This window comes from Camelus bactrianus, chromosome 3 (genome assembly GCF_048773025.1).
Source record: "Camelus bactrianus isolate YW-2024 breed Bactrian camel chromosome 3, ASM4877302v1, whole genome shotgun sequence".
Classification (NCBI taxonomy): domain Eukaryota; kingdom Metazoa; phylum Chordata; class Mammalia; order Artiodactyla; family Camelidae; genus Camelus; species Camelus bactrianus.
This window is the reverse complement of record NC_133541.1, coordinates 18,931,142-18,955,623: the sequence shown is the minus strand read 5'-3', so window position 1 is coordinate 18,955,623 and position 24,482 is coordinate 18,931,142. Positions and strand designations below refer to the sequence as shown.

Genomic DNA, 24,482 nt, shown 5'->3' with positions numbered 1-24,482 from the left:
TTATAAAATCAAAGATGATTTTAATTTAAAAAGTGGTTAGCCTATTTTGACAAACTTGACAGGAAGAGCATGACTAATAATTTTCTTCTAATTGGCTGTAAGTGTAACAGCCTCCCATAGTCGTTAGTTTTAGTAAGACCAGTTTGTTAGATGTCCTTTTGGTCTCACAGGTTGAAAAAATGTTTGTTTGAACTAAATTGTTGTATACTCAATAATGTAATTCTAGGTTATGACATCCTAGCTGGCAAAAGCCAAGTGGTTATTTAATAAAGCACCCCTTCACTGAGCCTTTCTTGAAATTAATTTAACTGTTGTCTTCCCTCCTTCTAGGGAAGTGGGAGATTTGGGGGGACTTCTGGGTGTGCTTTCGTTATTGATAGAGTAGTACTCCTCTGAATTAAGTTCTCTTTAAGAGTAGCACTTAGAGCAACGTGGAACATAATTCCATTCATTTGGCGTGTGGATGCAATGAGACAAAAGTAAAGTTAATTGCTGCCCCCTCCTCCTTTCTTGTCTATTCCCTGGCCTAAGGATAGACTTTTCCTGGGGAAACATACAACTGATGTGATATTAATAGTCCTTTCTTGTGCCTGAACTAGGCAACTCGACTCCCATCTTTTCCATCTCAGAGAGAGTCAGGGGACCTTGGGAAAGGAGAGAAGAGAGGACTGGCTGTTTCTCTTTTCTTACAATTCCCCTTATACATGCCTTACTCCTTCAATAAAATATGTTTTAATATATATTTTTAATTTCTGTGAGAAGGCAATAGCATTTCAGTCTCACAGGACATCTCCCAGGGAGTCTCCCCAGGGAGAAGTGCAGCTTATGTTTACCCATCGATAGTATCCAAGCTCCAGGCCCTTATTAACCCCCGAGATCTCATTACATGTTTTCCATAGAATGGTGTTTAGTTACTTTCCTAACAACTAAAAAGAGTGCTTTTTACCAGAACAAAGGGAATTTTTTCATCAGCATAAACTACGAGTCTTTTCACTGAAAAAGCTGCAACATTAGAACTTAGTGGCTATTTTTCTAACTAAATATCTTAAACTCCTTTCTTCATCTCGCACTCCCTTATAATACGATCACTGAAACACCTCTCAAGCTGATTTAAGATTATTTTAGAATTGCCTTGTGAAAATACAAACCAATTACATAATTGCTGAGGAGATAAAATATAAATGACTTGTCTGTCTCATTTTCATATGCTCAGAATGAATACTGGACATCACCTGTATTTTTATTTCCCTAATTGTGGAACCTCTTTTATTTGAAGTGAGTCAAAATGAATTTGTTTCCAGTAGAAATAAAATAGTGAGTGCTTATACAGGAAAGAGAGTTTTATCTCCTTTTTGTTGCCAATTTTTCAGTGGAATTGCAACTTTTTATGGTACATATGCCAAAACAAAATGTGATTTTTTAATGTCTGACTGGAAATGGAAAGGAAGGCTATATTGAAAGGTGACTGCTGGATATAGAGAAGTTGGATGCTAAAAGCCAAGTTAAGTTATGTCTCAAAGAAAAAAATCTATCTTGTAAAGGAAGTGCCTCCATCTGCATAAAAAAAGTCTTCTGGTCATAAAAATATGTTGTGATATGATATTGATTTACAGCATGTGATTCTATTTTGTCTGTATTATTAAATGAGTTTTACTTATTCCCATTATAATATTTAATGAAAATATACTAATGAGTCACTGACATATTGCTAGCGTATACAATGCTACCGTCTTTCATTAAAATAGCACATTTTAATTGAGAATTTTTATGTAAACCTTTATAATTTCTTATAGAGATATGTAAAGATGTGGGTCATTTTGTTCTCTGAATTGTGTTATTTTGGTCCATAAAAATGAACTGGAATTGTAATTTGTAATCACAGCTGCAAATGTAAATTTATTAGGAAAATTGTAGTTTTTATTTTAAAAGACCATTAGCTCTACTCTTACATTTCTATCATTTTTATGCATCTGTATGTGAGAGTTAACATATTAATCTTTCCATATAGGAACATAAGAATTTCCATTAGCCTACTGTCTTTCTTGATATGTTGTTTCCTTTATGTCATTTTCCCCTCTTCAACTTATTCCTGTAAGTTGCTATTTGAAAATAAAATCCTTGAGACTGCTCCACAAACAAAAGTCAGTTAAGAAATATTTTTGTAACTGAATAGATACCTCTCCAAGGGTACTGGCTAAAATTATTTTAACATTTTTCTCTTTAATTCCTTCATATATTTACCATCCTTTGGTTTTTTATTGAATGGATATGCCATTAGCCATAAATTCTTGGTTCTATTTAATCTTAAATCAATACTAAAAATTTCATAAAGCAGTTACGCTGTATTTTTAAATATATATTTTAAATGATTTAAAGTTTTGAATCTTTTTTTGCTACTTACTTCTAGACAATCAGCATTTATCTTTGGTCCACTTATATTTCTTGTATCACTTTGAAATAAATGATTAGGGAGTACCTCAATTTTACCACATTTTTATTCTTATAAGACACCTATAGGAAAACTTAATATAGAATAGTTAAAATAATTTCTTATTTTTGAATTATTTTACATTATTTTTCAAGCTTAAAAATCCCTTTTTAAATCAACACCAGTAACAAATATTTCCATCAAGTATCAACACAATATTGAGTTAATGCAGTAAAAATATATTCCTTTCAGTTAGCATAAATTTGACCACTTCTATAGGTATTGATACACATATTTAAAACTTCTGAAGCCTTCCTGAAAATTAAAATATGCAAAAATACATAAAATGTTATTATACATATAAATTAAAGATGAAATTGATAAATATGTAAAAATACATACTTGTTACATATATGAATAATATTAATTATATAATATGTTCAAAGCAGTGATCTGATTATAGAATAAGGTGTTAAATTTTCTACTTTGTTACGAGAAGGCTTCTTATATTCTTACCCTAAAATAAACCCAAGAGTTTACCCTTATAAAATAACCATCCCCATAGTATGTATATGTGGAATTTAAAAATACATAATTTGATTGAAAGTGCAGATGAAGTAAACAGTTAACCTACTGTTAAAGTAGGTAATGTTTGTCTTTCCTTAATAAAGTAACATATATTGTTTATAGAATCTACATTCTTTGATTAGTTTTCACTTTACTTTTGATGAGGAGAAAAGCCTTAATTACAATAATTTTCTAAATTTTCCTACATTAAGTAACTCTTCCAGGTCAATGTTTAAATGAAATAACCTACTCAGTTCAAATGCTATATCTAAATAGAACTGTAAAGAATACAACATTATTATTTATTATTTTAATACAAATAATGGATAATATTTAGGGGAAATAGAGAGAAGCAGATATAAACAGTGGGGGAGACGTTAAAATCAAAGTAATAACAAAAAGATGGAATAACTCAGGTAAAGATACATGCACAAGGAAGAAAATCAATTGCCTTTTAAAAATGTTAGACAAAGTGGATGTTAAAAATTACATATTATAAAGCAGATTATACTCAAGGAAGTTTGATAACTATACATTTTTCTCTCTTCTGCAGCTAATACAGACTATAAGTGCAGTAGACAAAGATGATCCTTTAGGTGGACAGAAATTTTTCTTCAGTTTAGCTGCTGTCAATCCAAACTTCACAGTACAAGACAATGAAGGTAAATTTTAGAACGTGTTCACTGTGATTTAAGGTGACGTTAACCAGAAATTTTCCCCAAGGTAACAACTACCATATACATGATATATTAATTTATAAATGTGTTACAAATTTTTGTTTTCATTAGATTTTTAATGAGATATTACAGTAATTGATAGTGTTTAATCTCTTGAATTTTAAAATCATAAAGTATATGAATGAAGTCTCTATGTGGGTACTAATGAAAAGATTGAATATTGCAAACATTAGAAAGGCTGGGAATAATCATTTCCTATAACAAAATTGTAGGACACACCTATAGGGAAATGAATGACTCAGTGAGACTCTTATGTAAACTTCTGTGAGATTTAGCAGCAGCTGATTCACCAAAATAAGAGAAGCATAAGAAAGAGAAGTTGCCACATTAACCTGTGAAAGGGCTGAGTGCAAAGGCCTAACTGCAATGGCAAACACTATTCTCCTGTGTAATAGATGACTTTTATAATATCTCTGTGATCAAAAAAACTAAACATATCTCTTGCATTCTTAAAAAAGGCAGAAACATATTTTTGAGGAAAAATATGAAGATGGCTACTATTTTTTAAAAAATTGAACAGCTTTATTCTTTGGAAAACGTGTGGTAATTATTCTAGTCTAAACAAAAGTATGTAATTAGAGCTTTTTGATAAATTTATGTTAAAACTAATTGTATCATCTAGCTCTTGTTTAAAAGACATACTTGTTTTAGAGCGGCTATAGATATAGTTATTCTTAAAATAAATCTAATAACTACACTGGCATACTTAAAATAACTCCTAACTGTGCATGTATGCTGGCAGAGTCAGGTCCCTGTACCTATCTAGGAGGCTTTCAGAATGTCAGAAAGTAGTTTCAGATAATGGATAGTTTTACACTGAGCAACTATATTTGGTATTGTGGAAACTTTGCACAAATCAGTTGAAGGGACGACATTGGTTGGTAACATCTGTTTACCAAATCTGAGCTTCTGAATTGTTAATAATTTCCATCCCTCTGGACACCTAAAATAATTGTGATTGGAAAAATTAACAGAGTTGGTAGATAAAATACAAAATGCCCAATTACATCTGAATTCAAGAAAAACAACGTCCATCATATGATTTTAATTTGCTGCATCTGGTAACCTAAACATGGAATTTAGATTGGACATTCTCAGTACTGAATTGACAATATTGTACCTCTTTTTAATTGTATTTTCACTTGTTTTATGTTCCTGTTAAACTGAGCCCTGGATTTCAACAAGCCACCTCTCAATTTTAAAAAGTAATAGAGACCCAAAATGGTGTTGTCTTATCACAGCATTTCACAGTTACTGGGGAAGCAACTCAAGGATGATTGTGGGAGCCCATGATTGGGTTAACAAATTGTAACAGATCCCAGCCACTTACCTCCTTAAAAAAGATGTGCTTAGTAACTGCCTTGAGGTTTTAGCAATGACCCAGGCCCCCGGCTATCAACGGCTATCAATGCTGGGTGTGCCTGCTGTTAGTCTTCTATCCCCAAAACAGCCTTGGGCTGGAATGGTAAACAACTTATAGAAAGCTGCAGACTCAGAGGTGAGAAGGCTGGTTAGCCAATGACGGGTAAGACCCTCTGAGGGGGCAACCTGAGACAGGCATAGCCACCTGAGTCCAAGAAAATCTTGTCAAGCAGCTGATTCTCATACATTCTGCCCTGATAAGCTGAAAGGCTCAACACGATTATGATTCACCAGAAAGGGTCTTCTTACCTTGAGCCAAACACCAACAATAAACAAAACCTTTGTACGCATTGTAATCCCACCCTGTCCTTCCCTAAATTCCTGCTTCAACTGTACTCAACAAATATGAGACATTTGAGAGGCTCATGGAGTTGGCTCCCGACTCCCTCTCGCTCTCTGGACTTTTCCCCAGAGTCTTAAGTAATTCATTCCGTCTTGGTGGGACTTCTGCTGGCCAGAACCCACAACTGGTGACAAACCCACAGATGATCATAATTAATTTTTGATAAATAGTGCCATTTTTGATATTAAGAAGAGTTCCTGATCCTATTTAAGTTACTCAAAGCAAGATCTGAAGCCATATGAATATAAACCCGAACGTACATTAAATAGAATACCACTGAAGTGTGATGGAAGTTTGATCTAATCCTGCACAAATTCACTATTTTATGTTATTGGGTGAATTTTAAAAGAAATTCCAATGACAACGTCACCTTAAAGCTGCTCTTCCTGCGTAAACACCCTTGCATTTATCTATAATTTCACCTTAAAATCTTTAAATTCTACATCATTCTTTTCTCTCTTTAATAAATCTCCTGCTTCTGTGATACCACACTTCATATCCCATTAAGTTTCCCTCACTTTTCACTAACTCACAGGTCAAAAATATTATTAGATGATGACTTTCTGACTGTTTAATAAAGTGATCTAAATGAAATGGTTAGTTTAGGGTAAAACTTCTTTTGATTCTTTAATATAGCAAAGCTGTTGCAGGCAAAGTTAAGAATTAGAAACTATTGAAAAAATTTCAAAGTATAAAGCAAGAAGATTCTGAAAATACTCACATATATATAAATGTTCATTTTAGCATAGGTGTGAGAGAGTATTATATCCTAATACTTCTTGGAAGAAAGTAAACATTGCACAATTATCAGGATTACATTTTATTTTTAAAATTTGCTTATGCACATCTTCTATTCTGTTACTTTCCCTAGCTTATGTAGTTACCTGATGTAGTGAGATTTAACTTACTAATAATTTAGGAAATGATTATTTTATGTTCAACCACTATACCTGCAAAAAAATTGTTCCTTTTTTTTCCTTTCTGGCTGTCCTGTTTGATTTAGCAACTGACTAACTCACTCCCTTCCCTACACTGGCATTTTTAATAGCCCTATGGCATTGGCTAAACAAGACTAATATGCACATTGGACAAACAGAGCAGGAAATTATCATCCAAGTGTATATTGATATTATTTTTAAATATTTGCTATATTGAACTAGAAGAAACTTTTTTATTAACCCCACAACCTGCATTTAAGGATACTGGGTGAATTATCAGATAAAGGACATATCAGCAGCAATACAGTGGGCAGTAGGATGCTAGCCTGTATTAAGTCCCTACTTCTTTCTCTGTGTCCGTTAGGCGCTCCACATTAGCTGTCTTCCAACAATACTTTGAATTACACATCGTATTCATTTTAATGAGTGGAAATCAAAGTTCAAAAATATTAAGTAACTTCCTCACTGCTTTTTATGTATTGGGACTCAACCACATTTTTCTTCATGAATATTAGGTTCATGTGGGGTTTGTGTGGGCACACATACATTTGTAAATACAAAACGTTTACTATGATTTTTTTCTTGGTATGTGTAGTATTTCCATTTTCTGAAAACTTCAAAAAACAATATGCTAACATCTCTGTAGTCTTGATAACTGATTCACTCATAAAAATTCACCATTTTGAAAACATCTGAGAATTCATCAAAAACCTAATAAATAAGTAATCGTATATTAGATTCCTCAAACTATCTCATTTATCTTATCTGTATTTGAATTGCCATGTATACAGTTGATACGGAAATTGATATCAGTTTTGTATTTTACATAAACATCTTTTTATTTATGTGTCGAACCCTGGTGATCCGGATGAGACAGGTGCTCTCCTAAGCCCTCTGTAATATATTAAACTTTATTTTAGATAATACTGCCAGAATTTTAACCAGAAAAAATGGATTCAACAGACATGAAATAAGTACCTATCTCCTGCCGGTGGTGATATCAGACAACGATTACCCGATTCAGAGCAGCACAGGCACGCTGACCATCAGAGTGTGCGCCTGCGACAGCCAGGGCAACATGCAGTCCTGCAGCGCCGAAGCCCTGCTCCTTCCCGCCGGCCTCAGCACGGGGGCCCTCATCGCCATTCTGCTCTGCATCATTATTCTGCTGGGTAAGAAACTTTAGAGGAAATGGGACTATTTCCTAGATGGCTTCTCCACGTTCGTAAGGAAACGTTGCTGTGAAAATACTTCCCCCAAATCTAACCCCAAATTTAAGACAGAGATAAATTAACTGTGGAATGTTGTTTATAATGACATATTTTACCTGATCAGATACTTGTTACCTTCCTTTTATAAATAATGAAACTCAGACGTTAGAGATGTTTAAAACATTTCCCAAAGTTACACAGTTTTGAGGTGCTAAGCCAAGGCAAGGCACCTTGCTGTTAATCACTGTATGTAGTTTTTCAATAAATCTAAAGTTTATTTTCACTTTTTTTCATATTAAAGCTGGATGGACTCACTATCTTAACTCTTCACTGAAATAAGGTTAAAATAACCCTTTACTTGGTTCGCTCGTCCCTAAAACAACAATACTTGATTTTATAACCCAGAGTAAATTGCTTTTCAACTGCTTTTAAGTTAAAAATCAGATAAGGTTTATTCTCTAGTTGTGTTATCTTAAAACTATTGTGAGTATTCCTGTGACCCTAATCAAAAAACACTGTATGTGACATTTCAAGAAGCAGTGAAATGAACTAGGATTTTGAAGCCAATCTTAGTAAATTGCACTGTCCTCATTATCAGAACCTTCTTTACTGGGTAAGATCATTTGGTTGATAATAAATAATCTGAGGTTTAAAATATTTATGTCACAAGTTTCTTTGTCTGCACATATACATGAATTTAGCCAAAATAAAAGGTCACATTTTCTCAAAAACTTAAGAATAAACATTTTCTTTCTCTTGGTAAGGGCTTATTTATTTTTTAATCACTTTGAAGGTCAAGAACACTTATCAATGGATGAAAACGTTCTTTTTTATCCCACTAAAAAAAAGTCCCTGGTTTGCCTTCTCACACAAGCTTGAGGATAAGTCTTACAGTTCTAAGTTAATAAAAAAGAAAACATAATTTAATACCACCTTACAAAATAATTCAATTGCCTTAATTCAGGCCGCTATAACAGAATACCATAGGATGGTAACTTAAACCACAGAAATTTATTTCTCATAGTCTGGAGACAGGCAAGTCCAAGAGCAAAGCACAGGCAAATTTCGTGTTTGGTGAGGGCATGCTTCCTAGTTCGCACACGGCAGTCTTCTCTGGTATCTTCATGTGGCAGAGAACAAGCATCTCTCTCCTGTCTCCTTTTATAAGTGCACTAATCCCATTCATGAGGTTTCCACCCCCGTAACCTAACTACTTCCCAAAGACTGCACCTCTGTATTCTCTCATACTGGGAATTTACCTAGGCTGTGACATACGAATTTTCAGGGGATGCATTTAGTCCATACCAGTAAAAAATCCTTTATCTTTTAAATGCCTGTTCTAATGAGACTAAATAAATTTAGATATTTCTTCATACATATACCTAGTAAGATGTTTTCCCTTCCTTTCTTTATCTAATTGAATTCAAATGTTTCTCCAAATCATCATTTTTAAAGGATCATGACCAAAATGTTAGGGGATAGTGAATGAGACTAGGAAACTAATAGAACCAGGAGGAATTTGATTTTAACTTTCTCCTGCCTTTTATGCTATTTTCATTATTATGATTATTAAAGTAATTTTATTATTATTATTGATACCTTCTCATGGAAGTAGGGAAATGTCCTGTCTGAGTGGTGTACATTTCTACTTGTGGGTCTACACCTGTAAAGATACACCTAGCTGAAATTCATACATGGTTTTTGTAGTTAATTCAATGTAGTAATTTGAATTCACTCTTGGATCACTCACGTGATTTAGCAATTTTTTTTTTTTTTTTTTGCCTCATGAATGATATATATTTCCATGGAAAATCTCATAAATTTCTAAACCTTAATGTCTAAATAATGTGGTCTTTTTTTCTCTCAGTAATTAAGGCCTTCCAGTAACTTCATAAGTTAGAAAAATCTATGCAGCTCTATCAGCAAAGCTATTTAACAGAAACAAATACTCTATATCTTGGGAAGAAAGCTGCCTTTTTAATATTGCACAAGAATGTAAAAATTTGGGCATATTTTTGCCCTTCTTGTTTCATTTGAAGCTGAATTCAGTTTGAGTCTATTTGTTATATATCTTATGTCACTATTTAATGCAAAGTATAATGTCTGTACAATCAGGAAATATCTTTAAACAGTTCTTTAAAAAAAATAGGTAAGTCACTGTATTTGAAAAAACTTTCACACTGCTTTAAAAATAAATGAGAATCAGTGTTCTTAAACTCTACCCATCTTCTCTCACCCCCTGCCAAAACAAAAAAGAAATCGATGGAAGTCCAAAATTAATCCTAAATTCCAACTTGTTCCAGAAAACCTAAAAAACTTAAACCCCTTTAGAGTACTTCCACTTGTTATTTATGTGGTGTTTTTAGATGGCCCTCTAATGAATCTTTTTTTCTTTTTTCAAGTTATAGTAGTACTGTTCGCAGCTCTGAAAAGACAGCGGAAAAAAGAGCCTCTGATCTTGTCGAAAGAGGATATCAGAGACAACATCGTGAGCTATAACGATGAAGGTGGTGGCGAGGAGGATACCCAAGCCTTTGATATCGGCACCCTGAGGAATCCTGCCGCTATCGAGGAAAAAAAGCTGCGGCGAGACATCATTCCGGAGACTTTATTCATACCGCGGAGGACGCCTACAGCGCCGGATAACACGGATGTCCGGGATTTCATTAACGAGAGGCTGAAAGAGCACGACCTGGATCCCACCGCGCCTCCCTACGACTCTCTCGCAACGTACGCCTACGAAGGAAACGACTCCATCGCGGAATCCCTGAGTTCTTTGGAATCAGGCACCACTGATGGAGACCAAAACTACGATTACCTCCGAGAATGGGGCCCTCGGTTTAATAAGCTGGCGGAAATGTATGGTGGCGGGGAAAGTGACAAAGACTCTTAACCTGGGATGTATGCTCAGCTCAAACAAGAGGAATTAACTTCACCGACACCGTCTCCGCTTCACGAGATTTGATATTCAGGAGAATTTTCCTGCCACTCAGCACAATTTTGTTTCCCCATTTACGTTTTAATTTGTTCATTAATTACATTAATTCTTTCCTGTAGAATGTCTCATGGAATATATATGACATTTTATTTAATCACTTCCAAGAGCCAAAGCTATGGAAATTCAGTGTTGTCCATCTTAGGAAATAAAAGATAATTTCAGAAACATGAACAGGATAGTTCTCCCTTAAGCAGCCTCACAAACAAGCCGCTTCTGTTAGATACACGTCCTGCCCTTGCAAATGAAGCTTTTCAAAAGGTGAAGAAAAATTTTAAAGTATATCCTGTTCTATACATTAAATTAAACAAAAAATGTACATGTGGTGTTAGTAGGTGTGATATGCAACCTGGTATACAAACGTTTGTGCAATTTCATTTCATCAAATTCTATCTGCTAATGTTTTATATTTATATTTTTGTATTTATTTTTAAAAAAATAAACCAGTTTTTACAACTACCTTGTCTCTAGCTTCTTTTTTTCCCTAGGAAGAAAAAGTTTCTCCGTGGACCAAACATCTTGGTACGAAATTACACTGAATGCAGGTAAGAAAACAAAGTTATCACAATTACTATAAAGAGCTCTAACCAAATTAGAATGATTTAGGGAAGAATTATTTTTCCAGTGAGTCCTGCTATGCTGTGATATGTGAAAAACTCTTCACATTAAAAGTGATAGTCATTTACAGATCGCCTAAAAATTTACCATATAAGCGAATTTAAAACATGGCCATCCTTATGCTGAATATCCCAAAATCCCAGCAATGCAGTAATTTTGTTTTGCTCTTATTGACTAAAATAATATCTGAAAGAATAAAACGTTTTCTTATTTTTGTATGATATTTGTGCTATTCAGGTTTATGGGCAATAATATTTCAGACAGATTTCATACTGAAATAATCTTTTAATGGAAAATATGCTTACCTCCCATGGTGACTTTGAAATGCCTAGTAATGACAGTAATAATGCTGAATATTCCATTAAGATACAGCATTGTGATTATGTAAAGTTTCCAAAAATGCATTGCATATTATATGTTTGTAACAAAGTCTGTTTTTCTGTCAATGAATGATTCAATAGAATGGAAAAAAAAAAAAAAGAGTATTGGTGGTTAATTATCTGAAGTTCCTGAGATTGAGGGAGGCCAACTGCCACTAACTGATGCCTCTTTTCTCAAGATCCAAACATGATTTATTCATAAATGGAGCACTTTGTTGGGCCTACACTAGGAAGTCACATCCCCTGCTGAATATATCGTCAACAATACCAAAGATTGTGTGCTTTTCAATTAGCAAAAATGGTATGCTTTTGGAGTGAGTCAAAGGGCAATATTGACATATCCTTAATGCAGAATTAATTTTTTCAATCTTCTTGCATGATATTTTTACCCCCAGCTCCCAGGCTGAAAAGACACACATCCCTCTGACCACAGACATTTTAGTTTGCATGGTATTCTAATCATGAAAGAAAAACAACCTTGTGTGGTCTAATTAAAATTACAGTCACATTACAAGGCTAAGTGACACATCAGACCATAGTAAATCTAACTTGGTCAACTTCCTGTATTCCAAGAATGGATTCATGCTCCCAAAAAGTTGACTGTCAAAAGGACAAAATTTAAGGAGAAAAAAAAGTTTGATCATATATGCTGAATAAAGAACAAGAAAATCCTCAATATCCTAGAAGGTTTATTCATGCAAATAAAAAAAGCAAAAAATGGAAAAGATAAAAGAAGGTATATCTTATCAGCATTTCATGTTAGTTATGATTCAAACTATAGGATTCATTTGACTGAAAATTAGTTTTACAATGTCCAGCATTAGTTATTTTTATTAATATTAGATGTCAGTAATTAGAATTCTTACTTGAATATTTTTAATTATCCTCATTCAGATAATTTCAAACTGACATTAACTTGCTCTGTCATTTATTTTATTTGCCATCCAACTTTTATATATTTAAAGGATCTGTGGGCCCTAACATCATTCAAACCAGGTTTCCAAAAATTCCCTTTAAGGAGATTGATTGGCAGACTTCTTTGGCAACAAAAACGATATTATACGGAAATCATTTTTCAGAGTACTGAAACAGTCCTTGGAAAGAGATATCCTAATATTGTTTGATAATGAAAGTAATATATAATTAATTCCTTGGAGACTCTGAAATTAAAAATTACACAGATAAAGACCTGCTCAGACGGTGAGTTTCCCTTACATTATGCTCTTGCAAAGGAATGCCCAATATATATTTTATGTCCACAGTTTCTTTTCTGGGTCAAGTGGGGAAATGACTCTCATTACCATGTTGATTTTATCAGACAAATGTTGATTTTATCAGATAGTTTATATATCCATGTATTCGTTCATTCATCAGATATTTTGAGCAACTATTATAAAAATCAAAAGATATTCTAGATCCTACACATGTCATAATAAATCACATATAACTTTATATGTGTATGTAATGCCTCTCTTAGTGAAAGTGAAAAAAAATGACAAAATAGTTATCAAAACACTCAGAATTTACAAGAAAATTCCTAACTTTTACTAACTTTTTTTAAGCACAGTGGAAAGAAATTATTCTGTCATCTTTTTCATGTTCTAAATATTCAGATAAGTGAAATAAAATTGTAAATGTTTGGTCATTAGAAATGATGATTAAGTTAATTCTCATTGCTCTATTTTCAACAAAATATCAAAGAAAGTTTATGTAATGAAAATTCACGCTCTTAGTGTGTTTCTGTATGTATGTAAAGCAGATATTGTCACAGAACTGCAAGAGTTCCAGACATTTTTTGGTATAATTAGACATTTAAGCTGTGAGTAGTTAGATGTGTAGAGTATTCTAAAATAAGGAAATTTAGGGTTTAGAATTGAGAATTAGCGATATCTATATATTTGGATTCATTTATCAACACATCTACCTAAATATCTATATATAATGTCTTCACTATGCCTTCACAAGCAAAACTCCTCTGCTACCCACCCCCCACCCCTGCCAAGGCCCCTCCCTTCCCCTCCACACAGCCACTCACCCTGGCACTGGCTGATCCTGCAGGGAGGCCCCTCACCCTGTGGACTTGAGACTGGGAGGGCACCCCTAGGGGGTGTTGTAAGACCAGGAGAGCTGCAGCTGCTGGTGGCAGTGAAGGGAGCCTCCCTGGCTCCCATGCTGCCCCTCCACATCTGCTAAGAGTACTCCCCGTTCCCGACGTTGAAATAAAGTTGACCGATGGTGTCCTGTGCCTGGCTGGGCAGCTGGACGTGCCCATTACTTTGAAAGAGTGCAGTATTGGTCCAGGGAGAGGAGCTCAGGGCTCCGGCTTGGACACCGTGTAGGTTGTAAATAGTTCAGTCGTTTATTTCGCTGAGCGCTCAGGAGAGAGCCGAGGCTTTGCTTACTTACTCCAGCGACACGCTCAAGCCCAAGACTCTGGACCAGACATTTTCTTGCAAATCCCCTTCTAAGAAGTTGGTTCCATTTCATCTTTAAAACATATGCAGAATCCCACCACTTCTCAGCATTTCCATTGTTGAGCCCAAACCGCCGACACCTGTTTTTTGGGTTATTAAACGCAGTTCACTTAGGCTCCCTGGCCTCCCTCCTGTCTCCTTGCCCCACTTACACTCTACCGTCAGCACTGAGATCAAAGAAATTCTTTCAGCATGAATTTCGCTTTTGATTGTTCCGTGGTTCTAAACTCTACTCCTTCTTCATTTTACTCGAGAGCAGTAGGCAAACTCCTTACAATGTCCTCAAGGCCTCTCCAGACCCCTTTGATCTCTTATTTATTTACTTTGCTCCAGCCTTTCACCCTTTGCTCTCCACCCCACCTCTAACGTCGTGTGTTTACACTGACCGTTCCTTCTGTCTCTAGCTGTGTCCTTACTTCCTTTGAGTTCTTTATCAGAGGCTATTTTTTAAATTGAGGTCCACTCTGTCCATCTTACTTAGATTTAACAGTATTTCCCTAGACTGACCCGTTGCTCTTACACTGAAGTTGTTTTCTTCTTAACACGACCACAATTTTAACATGTTACATGACTTCTTTGTTTACTATGATTATTTTCTGTCTCCCTCAAATAGAATGTAAAATTCATGAGAGCATGGATTTTATATTTTGTTTTTCGTGATGCTGGAGACACAGAAGAGATAAACACCTGTTGGAAGAATTCGTAAATATTGTACTACTTGATTTATCACACATGATACTTAATTTTAAATATAGATGTATACATACTATGCATATGCTATTTCTGCCTCCTCCTTTATTTAGATAGTGAACTATTCAAAGTAACAGGAAAAAAAAAAAACAAAGTAATAGGAGGAATCTTAGTGATTTCTTTATTCATTTATCAGGAACCTTTTTTTTTTCCAGACTGATATAGTGCTTGGATATTGTTTTAAGGATAAATGTTAATTAGCCAATAATTATTTTGGCTGATTGCTTTAGGAAATTAGAGATACATCTTGAAGGACACACAAATCTGAGGAAGTCCCATTTTACATGAAGTTATGTGATAAATGTGTTTGAGATATTTACAAAGTGCCGAGAATTATGATAATGGTAATTGACATAAAATAAATGCTAGAGGCAGAGAGAGACTGGCTTTTCAGGATCTGTTCTGGTGTGGTTGAGGTCTGGGTCACGACTTTCAGAAGCTTAGTATTGTGAAAAGGCCAAATAAAGGGACAGTTGATCAGGGAAAATTTTGAGAAAGAGTGTGATGGAAGGGAACAAAAGACGGGAGCCCCAAGGAAAACTCTCCTGCTTCCTGGCTAAAAGGCACTGGGATTCAGTGTTTGAATTTATTTGTTTCTTGTATTTTTTTTCTTATTTGTTCCCTGTAAGTTGTGATTACTAGGTAGAAAGAGTTAGATTTGTATTTTCTTGATTACTTTTAAAAAATCCCACTTGTTGAAATTGACAAAATATACCAAGTTATTGATATGCAAAGAGAGTAGCCTGCAAACTTACCTAGGCATGGACTTTAGAGACAACCCTGAATCAGGAACCGACAGCAAACCACAGGAATTGGATTCCTTTGAGAAGATGGATGTGAATGAACAAAGATGCTTGGAGCCAGAGGTACATTGATGGTCAAAAGTTAAAAAACAAATATATATGCTCAAAAAAAGTCAATAAAACTCTATCTATCTATCTATGTATCTATCTATGTATCTATGTATCTATCTATCTATCTATCTATCTATCTATCTATCTAGTTATATAATTCATTTTCATCCACTCAAACATTTATTATACATATTACACTTTAAATCCAGTTTCCCTGATAATCTCATTATTTCTGTAAGGCTACACAGTATTTACTTCCATGCTGAACTAGCTACTTTATTTCCAGACGTGGAAACCAGCTAAGGAAAAAAAGAGGAGGAAAGGCTCTTCTCACAACTCTAATTAGCAAGAGCAAAAACAAACAAAAAAGACAAAGAAAGTTACTTTATTTAATCTTACTTTCTACCATTATTATAAATGGGATGATTTTAGGGTATGCATAAATTAGTAGCACAATGGATATTCTTTATTCAATTCAAGGATTTATATAGGAAAGAATTAGCGATCAATGAGAGCATAACGGAAAACTGGTAGACAGTATGCGAAAGCTCTTTTCCAGCTGTGGAATTATCCTGAATTTGGAACATGACATTTACAACTCCACAGGAAGGATGGCACAGCAACTTCTTTCCAAAATTTATCTGAACAAACCTCCTACACATTGTGAAATATTTAGAAGCATTCCTAAGACTCTTGCCATAATCTTTGTCTCTTTCCTTTTACAATCAAGAGGATTTTAAATGAGTTTTTAATCAATATGTAAAATCTATGCTGTTGTGTAACAGTTTACATTTATTTCCATTATCCTTACTATTAACATAGCTTAAAATAAATCTTTCTTAAATGATTTTGTCAGTGTCAGTGAATCTGTGTGAAAAACAGCCAAAGGGTGATTGATTCTACTTCCAATATATTCTACCTTTCTTTTAGAAGCGCAGAACATTAGCATTACAAAGTTATTTGTTTGAAATTATTATTTATCTTTTTCCATTGTTATTGAGATATAATTGATATATATCAATTAGATATAATTGATGTATAAGTTTAAGGTGTACAACATGATGATTTGATATATGTATTCATCTTAACTATATAACTTTGATATTCATTTCTTCAAAGAGTTAAACTTTATTATGGGTAGAATTTGACTCTACCTTTGTGATAACTCTGAGCAGAGGAAATATTCATTCAAAAAGGTGTAGGTACTTCAGTAGCACCAAAATGAAACATTCTATTGGCAGATCTATACAATTAAAATGAAAGCAACTCCATAATTTTTAGGTTGCGTTTGGTTAAACACTTAAATCTGGTAAAATGCTAGTTCCAAGAAATGCATTGGACACCTAAGTAGGTATTACATAAATACCTGTTGAGTGATTGATTAATCTTGGCATTCTAATACTTTGTTTTCTAATTTTGGCACTGCGGAAAATGTCAGGTTCCATGCCTTCCCTACCCTCAACCAAAAAGGCAACATGTTTCATTCATATTTGAAAAAGCATATTCTAGAAATGTCACAGTAACCTTTTAAGATGACAGTCTCTGCCTAGGAATTCTTGACAGCAGCTATGCACAGTTATGCCAGCTATATACTGAAACTTTCTTACATCGTCTTCCCAAAAGTGATAGCCTGAGCGGACAGGATTTAGATGATTGGATGGAAGGAACACAAACTCAACGCACACTTTTATAAACTTCATTTTTGAGATGGGAATAGAAAAAGTAAAATTCAATTTCTGGTTTATTTACTGTCAAAAGTAAGTAATTCAAGTTATTTAAAGATAATTATAATATGTTTCAATTTCCCTATCTGCAAAGCTAATACCTCAATGCACTGTTAATATAGAAAACTGAACACAATTAATGTTGTACCTTGATACTTTCATTAGTATACATTTTTCAATTTTGTTGAAAAGTAAGAAAAGTAAAGATGAACACCAAAGTTATTTTCCAAATCACTTAAAATATAATGATGCATCTTTTAAGTGGTAAACATAAGTACCTAAAATGTAAGTCTGATTGTTATGTCCTTTTCACTAATGAGAATATACAGGTGAGGATTAAGTAAAATTGCTCAAGGTTCTACTCTTTTTATGCAATGGGGCTGGGAAATGCAAGTGGCAAGTGGCTAAGCTCTTAACCCAAGCCTACTAGTGGTAAGGATAAAACAATAAATCGTTATATCTCAGGGTAGTCACGATAGTGAGATTTCTATGAACTGTGTCATTTATAGAGAATGAACTTTTTAATTTAAAATTATCTAATTTAATTTAAAAATATGTAGTTGTGTTTGAAACACACATTTGGCCTTAGCTTCACGGCTGATACAATCCTGATCTCTCAGTTTGTCCCCTGAGCTTTCCAACATAAGAAGGTCGTGCTGTCTACTCCACCCTTGATCACATCACAAGTGTGTGAAAGACGGGGAGACGTCTAGAAAATCAGAATGGTAAAGGGATAAAGGGAGCACTGATCCTGTGAGTGGATGTGAATGATGTCTCTCCAGCATCAGAGGAGTGGGAGTTCCCTGTGTGTGCTAGCGAGGGAGTCCTTGGAGAAGGCTGGTCATAGTGTACGTGTTGTGGGGGCGGGGGGTTGGAGATCTAAGGGCCAGGAATTAAGTAGTGTTAGAGCTTAGGGTAACATATCTGTCCATTTGGGGAACCACTTACTGTTTAAAAGCTTGAGGAGGGTATCTTAGAGTAAACCACTGTGCTTCTCTGTAAGTCTGGGCACTTGGGACCTGTAAGCTAGGTGGAAATTCCACAAGATTCCATGTTCTATAGCCCGTGGCTGAACAGCTTGGGAGGTATCTACAATACCTGGTGGGTCCTGCCAACTAAAAACTGTCACTTGCCACCTGCCTCTCCAAGGATTGGATTACATGGGCACTTGCCATCTACCTCTGCTTGGATTAAATCACGAGCCGCTGCAGCCGCTGAGCTCCAACATGCGCGGCAAGGAGTTCAGGGTGGAGAGCAGGAATGAAGTGCTCTGTGCTCTGGGAACACTGGCAGAGCAGGGGTTCTTCAGAGAGTTAGATATTTTCAGGAGAAGATTTTATAAGCCCAAATTCTTGTTTCTCCTCGTATCTGGAAAAGTACTAAATTCATTAACGGTGACATCTGCTCCTCATGACTAGCAGCAGCCTCCTCCTAAATGTGTGCTTGACTGCACGTGCCCGCTTCACTGAAATCATATATAATACTGAGTCCCCCCACTTTGGAGCAGTTCCTCAGAGCTCTCTGAGGTGCTGTCTCCTGGGCTATAGTCCTCATTTTATCCTAAGTGAAACTTAACCCACGACTCTCATGTTGTGTGATTTTATTTATATCGACAGCCCAAAGGGATGAGCACACACCTGGTAAAGAAGCAGGCTGCAGGGTGGATGTAGCATTTCTGGAGGAAGCAGCCAGCAGGAGCCCCCTGCCAGTATCACTGATGGTGATCACACAGCTACCATCTCCAGTAGAGAGCAGCAGTGGTCCAAGAAAATCAGTGTGCCTTCCTGAATAGGGTCTGTCACCCAGGTTGTCCCCACGTGGGAGCCTTCTAGAATTCTATTTGGGAACAAAGAGAGTACTTATTTACCACCACTTTGGCTAGAACTGTGGCAAGGGGGAATTCACACCTGTCTGCTCCGTCCGTGAGCACTGTCACTCCCCCGTGGCTGGGGGTGACATGGGCCCACTGTGCTAGTGCGCGTGGTGTCCCTGCTGTGTCCCTGCTGTGTCCCGGCTATGTCTGGTACTCCAGGAGGTGGCCCATGTGGGGCCTTGGAGCAGGCATGGAGACTGGACAAGGAGTCTGCCGTGTGATTATAATGTGCTCCTGGTGTTTGTTGCCGTGTGTGCACAGAGACACACGTGACCACGATCAGCCTAGGTGAGCTGGCTCTCTCTCTCCAAATGGAAATGCGCCACAGAGACTTTCCCTGAATCATGAAATTATCCTTTTCCTTTTGTCCAGACCAGATAGCAAGCCCATTTACTGCCTGGTGTCAGGAAAAAAACATATGTCCTTGGGAGTCTCACCTTTAAGACTCTTGTAGAGCCACAGGCACTGCCACCACTCTGCCTGCTGAGCCAGCCAGGAGAGCCCTCCCCAGCTAGGGACACGCCGCTAGCAGGAAGAAATGCTCAGCCTCCCCTGGGCTGCACTGCACACCGGGCTGGCGCTGCTATCTGGGAGGAACACCAATGCCCTTTGCACGTCAGACAGTGGGTCCCAAGGGGGCCCAGTGGAGGAGCCACCAGTGGGGGTGCCAGTAGCCGTACCTCGGTGTCAGTGGGCAATAGGCTGAGCACGCAGGCAGGGGGGCCTCATTTTCCTATAATCTGCAAAGGCCCTTGACTTCAGTTTAGTCCTTCCCTGCAGGTACCCCACTGCCTTTTAACAGTGAGGCCTCAGTGGCCATGCAAGACTCTGCTGGATTGAATCCCTTCTCAAGGCAGGACAGGGAATCATGTGGGAGGCAATCCGGGCTGTGAGCCCTATGATGCCTCTGTCTCTAAAGGGGCCCAGTAGGCGTCAAACATTTGACGTTGAGTGTCATGTCCCAGGCTGCTGTCTGGGGCAGGCGTTTGGTCCAGAACCCCACGCTCAGAACCCCAAGTAAAGCCGTGCTTAGTCTAGCGACTCCACGAGGTGTTGCAGTGACTCAGCTGGGAAGTCTGAGCTCAGAGGGACTAATGGCAGGACCCACTGTCTGGTTTGCTGGGCCAGTGGCAAGGCATCCTGCTGAGGTTCACCCCAGTGGAAAGAAGCCAATTTGCATATAAAGCACACATAGGCTTAAGGATAAGTGTGGACTATGTTGTTTCCAAAAGGTGAAGCTACCTGCTGTGTGCTGGGCCTGCCTTAACACGAGGCTTGGTTGTGAACTGATGTTTTACAGCAAGAGGAATTTTGAAGCCCTTGGCCAACCTCAGCAGCTCATCCTTGGCTCATATGTGGGGCCATCGTCTGTCTTCTCTGCTGTAAATATTGTGTTACTAGGAGTAAATCTTCCTGGGATGCATCCTCAGAGAACCACCACAGTAGAATATTATCCGTTTAATGCCAAAGGTGGCAGTGGTTAGTTCAAGTGAATTTAGATCTTGCTACGTGGGTTACAAGCTATTCAGATAACCCATGGGCAGCTGGTTAAGTTATACTGGATGCCCTTGAAACCGCAAGCAAATTGAAGTTGTGAGTCTTCAGTCATCGTGACAAAGTGAAATATTTTGGCCAGACCTAGGGCAGCAGAGCCCAGGCCCGGGGCTTTTGGGGTGTCATTTATTATCTCCATAATATTGGGAATGGGAGCCTTAATGGCGGAAAACATGATGCATCGCAATTTCCCATGATATTCATGGGATTGGGAGATGATATGGGACAGCAGCAAGGTATGCAGCGATAGAGGGATCTGGGTCCAAGCCACATCTGCCTTTGCCATGGGCCATGACTTTCCCAGTGACGGTGTCCCAACCACACAGTTTAGAACTCAGTGTGCTGGTGCTGCCTGAAAACACAGCAGCCAGGGGAGGAGAGCCTCCCTCTCCTTCTTCTGAGTCATTGCCTGGCTCCTTTGTACAGTAGCCCACACTCGGGTGGGGGTGGTCACTTTCCTGTCCTGGCCATTAACTAATGCAGCTGAACCTTCTGAAATCTTAGCCAGTTCCCCTAAGAGTCAGTAGCTGGGCTCTTGCTTATAACTGGGAAACACACTAAAAGCCTAATGCCTGCTGGAGGGCTTTGCCCACTTCCTATCAGTATTTCTAGGTGGAAAACACATCCAAAGCAACTCACACCAGCCCCAATTATTAATGCTCTGAGGTTCAGGTGGATTCTGGCCGCTTTTTTCAGAGCCTGAGTTTTGGAATGGGAAGCCAAGGTAAAACTCAGCAGAGTGAGCACAATGCACTGAGAAACAGCACAACTTTCAAAGGCCAGTAAGTGGCAGTGGTGGTGGACCTTTTCTGGATAAATGCATCACATGCCTCTGACTTGCTCTTCTGCTGCTATCACTCATTGTTAAGAACCTTAATGATTACATTGGGCCCCTCTAGAAAATCTAGGATAACCTCTTATTTTTAAGATCAGCTGATTCGCAACCTCAATCCATCTGCATCCTTAACTCCCTTTTGTCTTGTAAGGAAGCATATGCATAGTTCTCAGGATTAGGATGTTTTACCTTTAGGGGGCCACTATTCTTTCTACACAGGTTTCACGTTCAAAAGCATCCACTTCTGTCAGTTTAGTGAAGTTTATACTATTCAAGTGAGACCTTGTCAATGTTTGATGTAATAGTTGAAGGTGAGGAGTTAGATAATTCTACTTCATTTCTGTAGGATACTAATCCTCCACTCTTATTTCTTTTGCCCCTTCTTGATTATCTTCTCCAGAGAAGCATTTCTTCATGTCTCTCACTTCTGGTCCTGTTCCCTTTCAAACTACGTTCTTGCGGCTGGTATTGTGAACTACCAAATCCCAGCTGTGTGTTCAGTATTTTGGCTTTTAGTCCTGGAATTTATCTAACTAAAGATAATTTAATTTATGATTTATTGAAGTTCCTCTTTCCCTTTTGCTTTTTTAAGAAGTCTCTTAAATTTCCCCTTCCCACATAATGACCTTTGCTCTCTGTACCAGCAGGCTGGCAGCGGAGTGGGAGCACTATGAAAAGTTAGTGTTTGTATCTGTACTTGGATGTAATGCAATTTTTATGGTATGCCCTGTTTCTTAGTAATGCTAAGGTGTGGAGCGTGTGTGCCTGTGTGTGTGTGTGTGTATTTCTCCACCCATTGGCCTTATGCTTTTGGGGGGAGAATACATGGAGAAAATCAGATTCAAGCAAATATTGTTATCTTTTAGAATCAAAGTTCTCCTGTGTGTTAGTCTTTACAACTAAAGAGCTAACATTCTTTCTGATTAATTCTTCATTTAAAACTATAATATATGAGTAAAGGTAAATTTTAACAGGGTTTTTTAATGTTTTCCAAGTAACAGATCCTTCTATGCTGTCATCTTTCATTTCTGTAACTATTAAATTAGCAAGAATATGTTTCTTTAGAACTAAATAAAATTGCTATTACTGGAATGTCTCAGAAACAGCAAAAAGGCAAAACAAAATATGTCATATGCAAATTCACATTTTCATATATTAATCAAAAGAGCATTCAGAGACATGAAACAATTATTCCCCGTCTCAGTTTCTAGTCCCAATTTATCTTTGAATAAGAGGGCTTTGCACTAGATGATCTCTTTTTCAATAATTGTAGTTTTATACCTAACATCTTTGATTGCTTTCTATTATTAAAATTGCGTTTTATTCCTGCTTCATGTTTTCAATATGTTCTTTTTCCTTTCCCTTTCCAGTATCACACACACACACACACACACATATTAGTTCTGATTCTCTTTAACTGATGGCTTACCTTCCACGTGGGCTTTCGCTGTGATTGTCTTCCTCATATGTCAGGTGCTCCTTTTTAACGCTCATGGATTTTTGTTTTGCTTTCCCTAATAATATCTAACTGGAGCCAGAGGAGGGGTAAAAGTCTAAACCCTGTCTTGTGCTTTTTTAGTTAAAAATTATAGCATATTATTTCAAACTTGTTTTATTACACATTACCATGGAAATATATTTTTCATAGTGCATTTTAATAAAGTGGAATATACTTGTATTTAGTAAAAATGTTTATTGAATGCCCATTAAATATCAGGTATTGCTGTAATCTGACTATAGGTGTCAGGGTTGAATAAAAGACCAATATCTATGTTCTCAGGGAGCTAATATTTTACCCAAGAAAATAAATATATATGGTGCCCTCCCCCTCACAGAGACATGTTTAGGTTTGTAGATAGAAATAGATCTATAGATACAGATATAGATACACACACATTTGAAAAGTTTAACTTACAAATATTTTAAGAGAACATACTTAGCGCTACTCATGAGATATACCTTGATGTTTCAATTTACTTTCATTTTATTTAAGCACATTCATTGTGATCCACTAAAATGATTTTGAGACCGGCAAATAAGAATTTCTCCAACCTGTTCTAACATTAACATGTGGCCTCTTGTCCTGTCCCACTTCAGGGCAGTGATTTCCCTGGTGCTGGGCTCCATTCCTCCCATTCTTCTCACATGGGGTCCCTCTATGTTCCCACAGAGTTTTCAGAGTTCCATGGCGTTGCTAACTCAAGTTCCTTCAATCTCATAATTTCTCACAGCTTCAGGGTAGAGTCTGGGAGCTGATGCTTGTTTTTCGTTTGGCCAAAATCTTCAATCCTGGCTCAAGTACTTCTTTAAAATTCTGTATCTTTCATCTTGGTTCATAGCTTCTCAATTATTTGAGAAAAGTGGGTTTGAAATTATAGAAAAATAGTAAGTTTGAAGGAAATATTAGTTAATACTTGTTTTTTGATTTTTTCTTTCTTTTTTTTTTTTGCAAAATAAGAGAAACAAGAAGCAAAGACTTATATTTACCTACCAAGGTTTTAAGGCATTAAGTATGCTTGTGATTAAGACTATAATTATTAAGAATATGTTAGGATTGTCTCACAAAGAAGGCAAAAAATTATTCTATTATTATAATAAAGAGAAGAAAAAGAAACTGCTTCTAAAAAATATTAAATTAAAAGTATAAACCAAATCTATCTTCTTAAAATTATCTGTATAAACAAAATCATCAAGATATTAAAAAATAATATTTAAATTATGTAATTAGATAGGGCTGAGCTAGTTGTGGAGGAATAATGGCTATAATATTTAAATATGT

The 24,482-nt window shown here is 36.6% G+C and overlaps 1 protein-coding gene and 1 long non-coding RNA gene across 2 annotated transcripts in view; one reads left to right on the top strand and one right to left on the bottom strand.

The window, feature by feature from the left end:
- LOC105069465 (cadherin-10) overlaps positions 1 to 11,032 on the top strand; it is a 159,947-nt gene extending 148,915 nt beyond the window's left edge. Inside the window, exons 10-12 of the mRNA XM_074356588.1 lie at positions 3,549 to 3,657; positions 7,356 to 7,607; positions 10,049 to 11,032. Of these exons, the coding sequence (XP_074212689.1) occupies positions 3,549 to 3,657; positions 7,356 to 7,607; positions 10,049 to 10,539 (852 nt within the window). The 3' untranslated portion in view covers positions 10,540 to 11,032. The remainder of the gene's footprint in view (positions 1 to 3,548; positions 3,658 to 7,355; positions 7,608 to 10,048) is intronic.
- Positions 1 to 23,212, bottom strand: part of LOC123617016 (uncharacterized) — a 34,492-nt gene extending 11,280 nt beyond the window's left edge. The window contains exons 1-3 of the long non-coding RNA XR_006725107.2: positions 23,133 to 23,212; positions 19,079 to 19,277; positions 15,619 to 15,683 (exon numbers count right to left, since the gene is read on the bottom strand). This is a non-coding gene — a long non-coding RNA (uncharacterized LOC123617016). The remainder of the gene's footprint in view (positions 1 to 15,618; positions 15,684 to 19,078; positions 19,278 to 23,132) is intronic.
- Between the last annotated feature and the right edge of the window lie 1,270 nt (positions 23,213 to 24,482).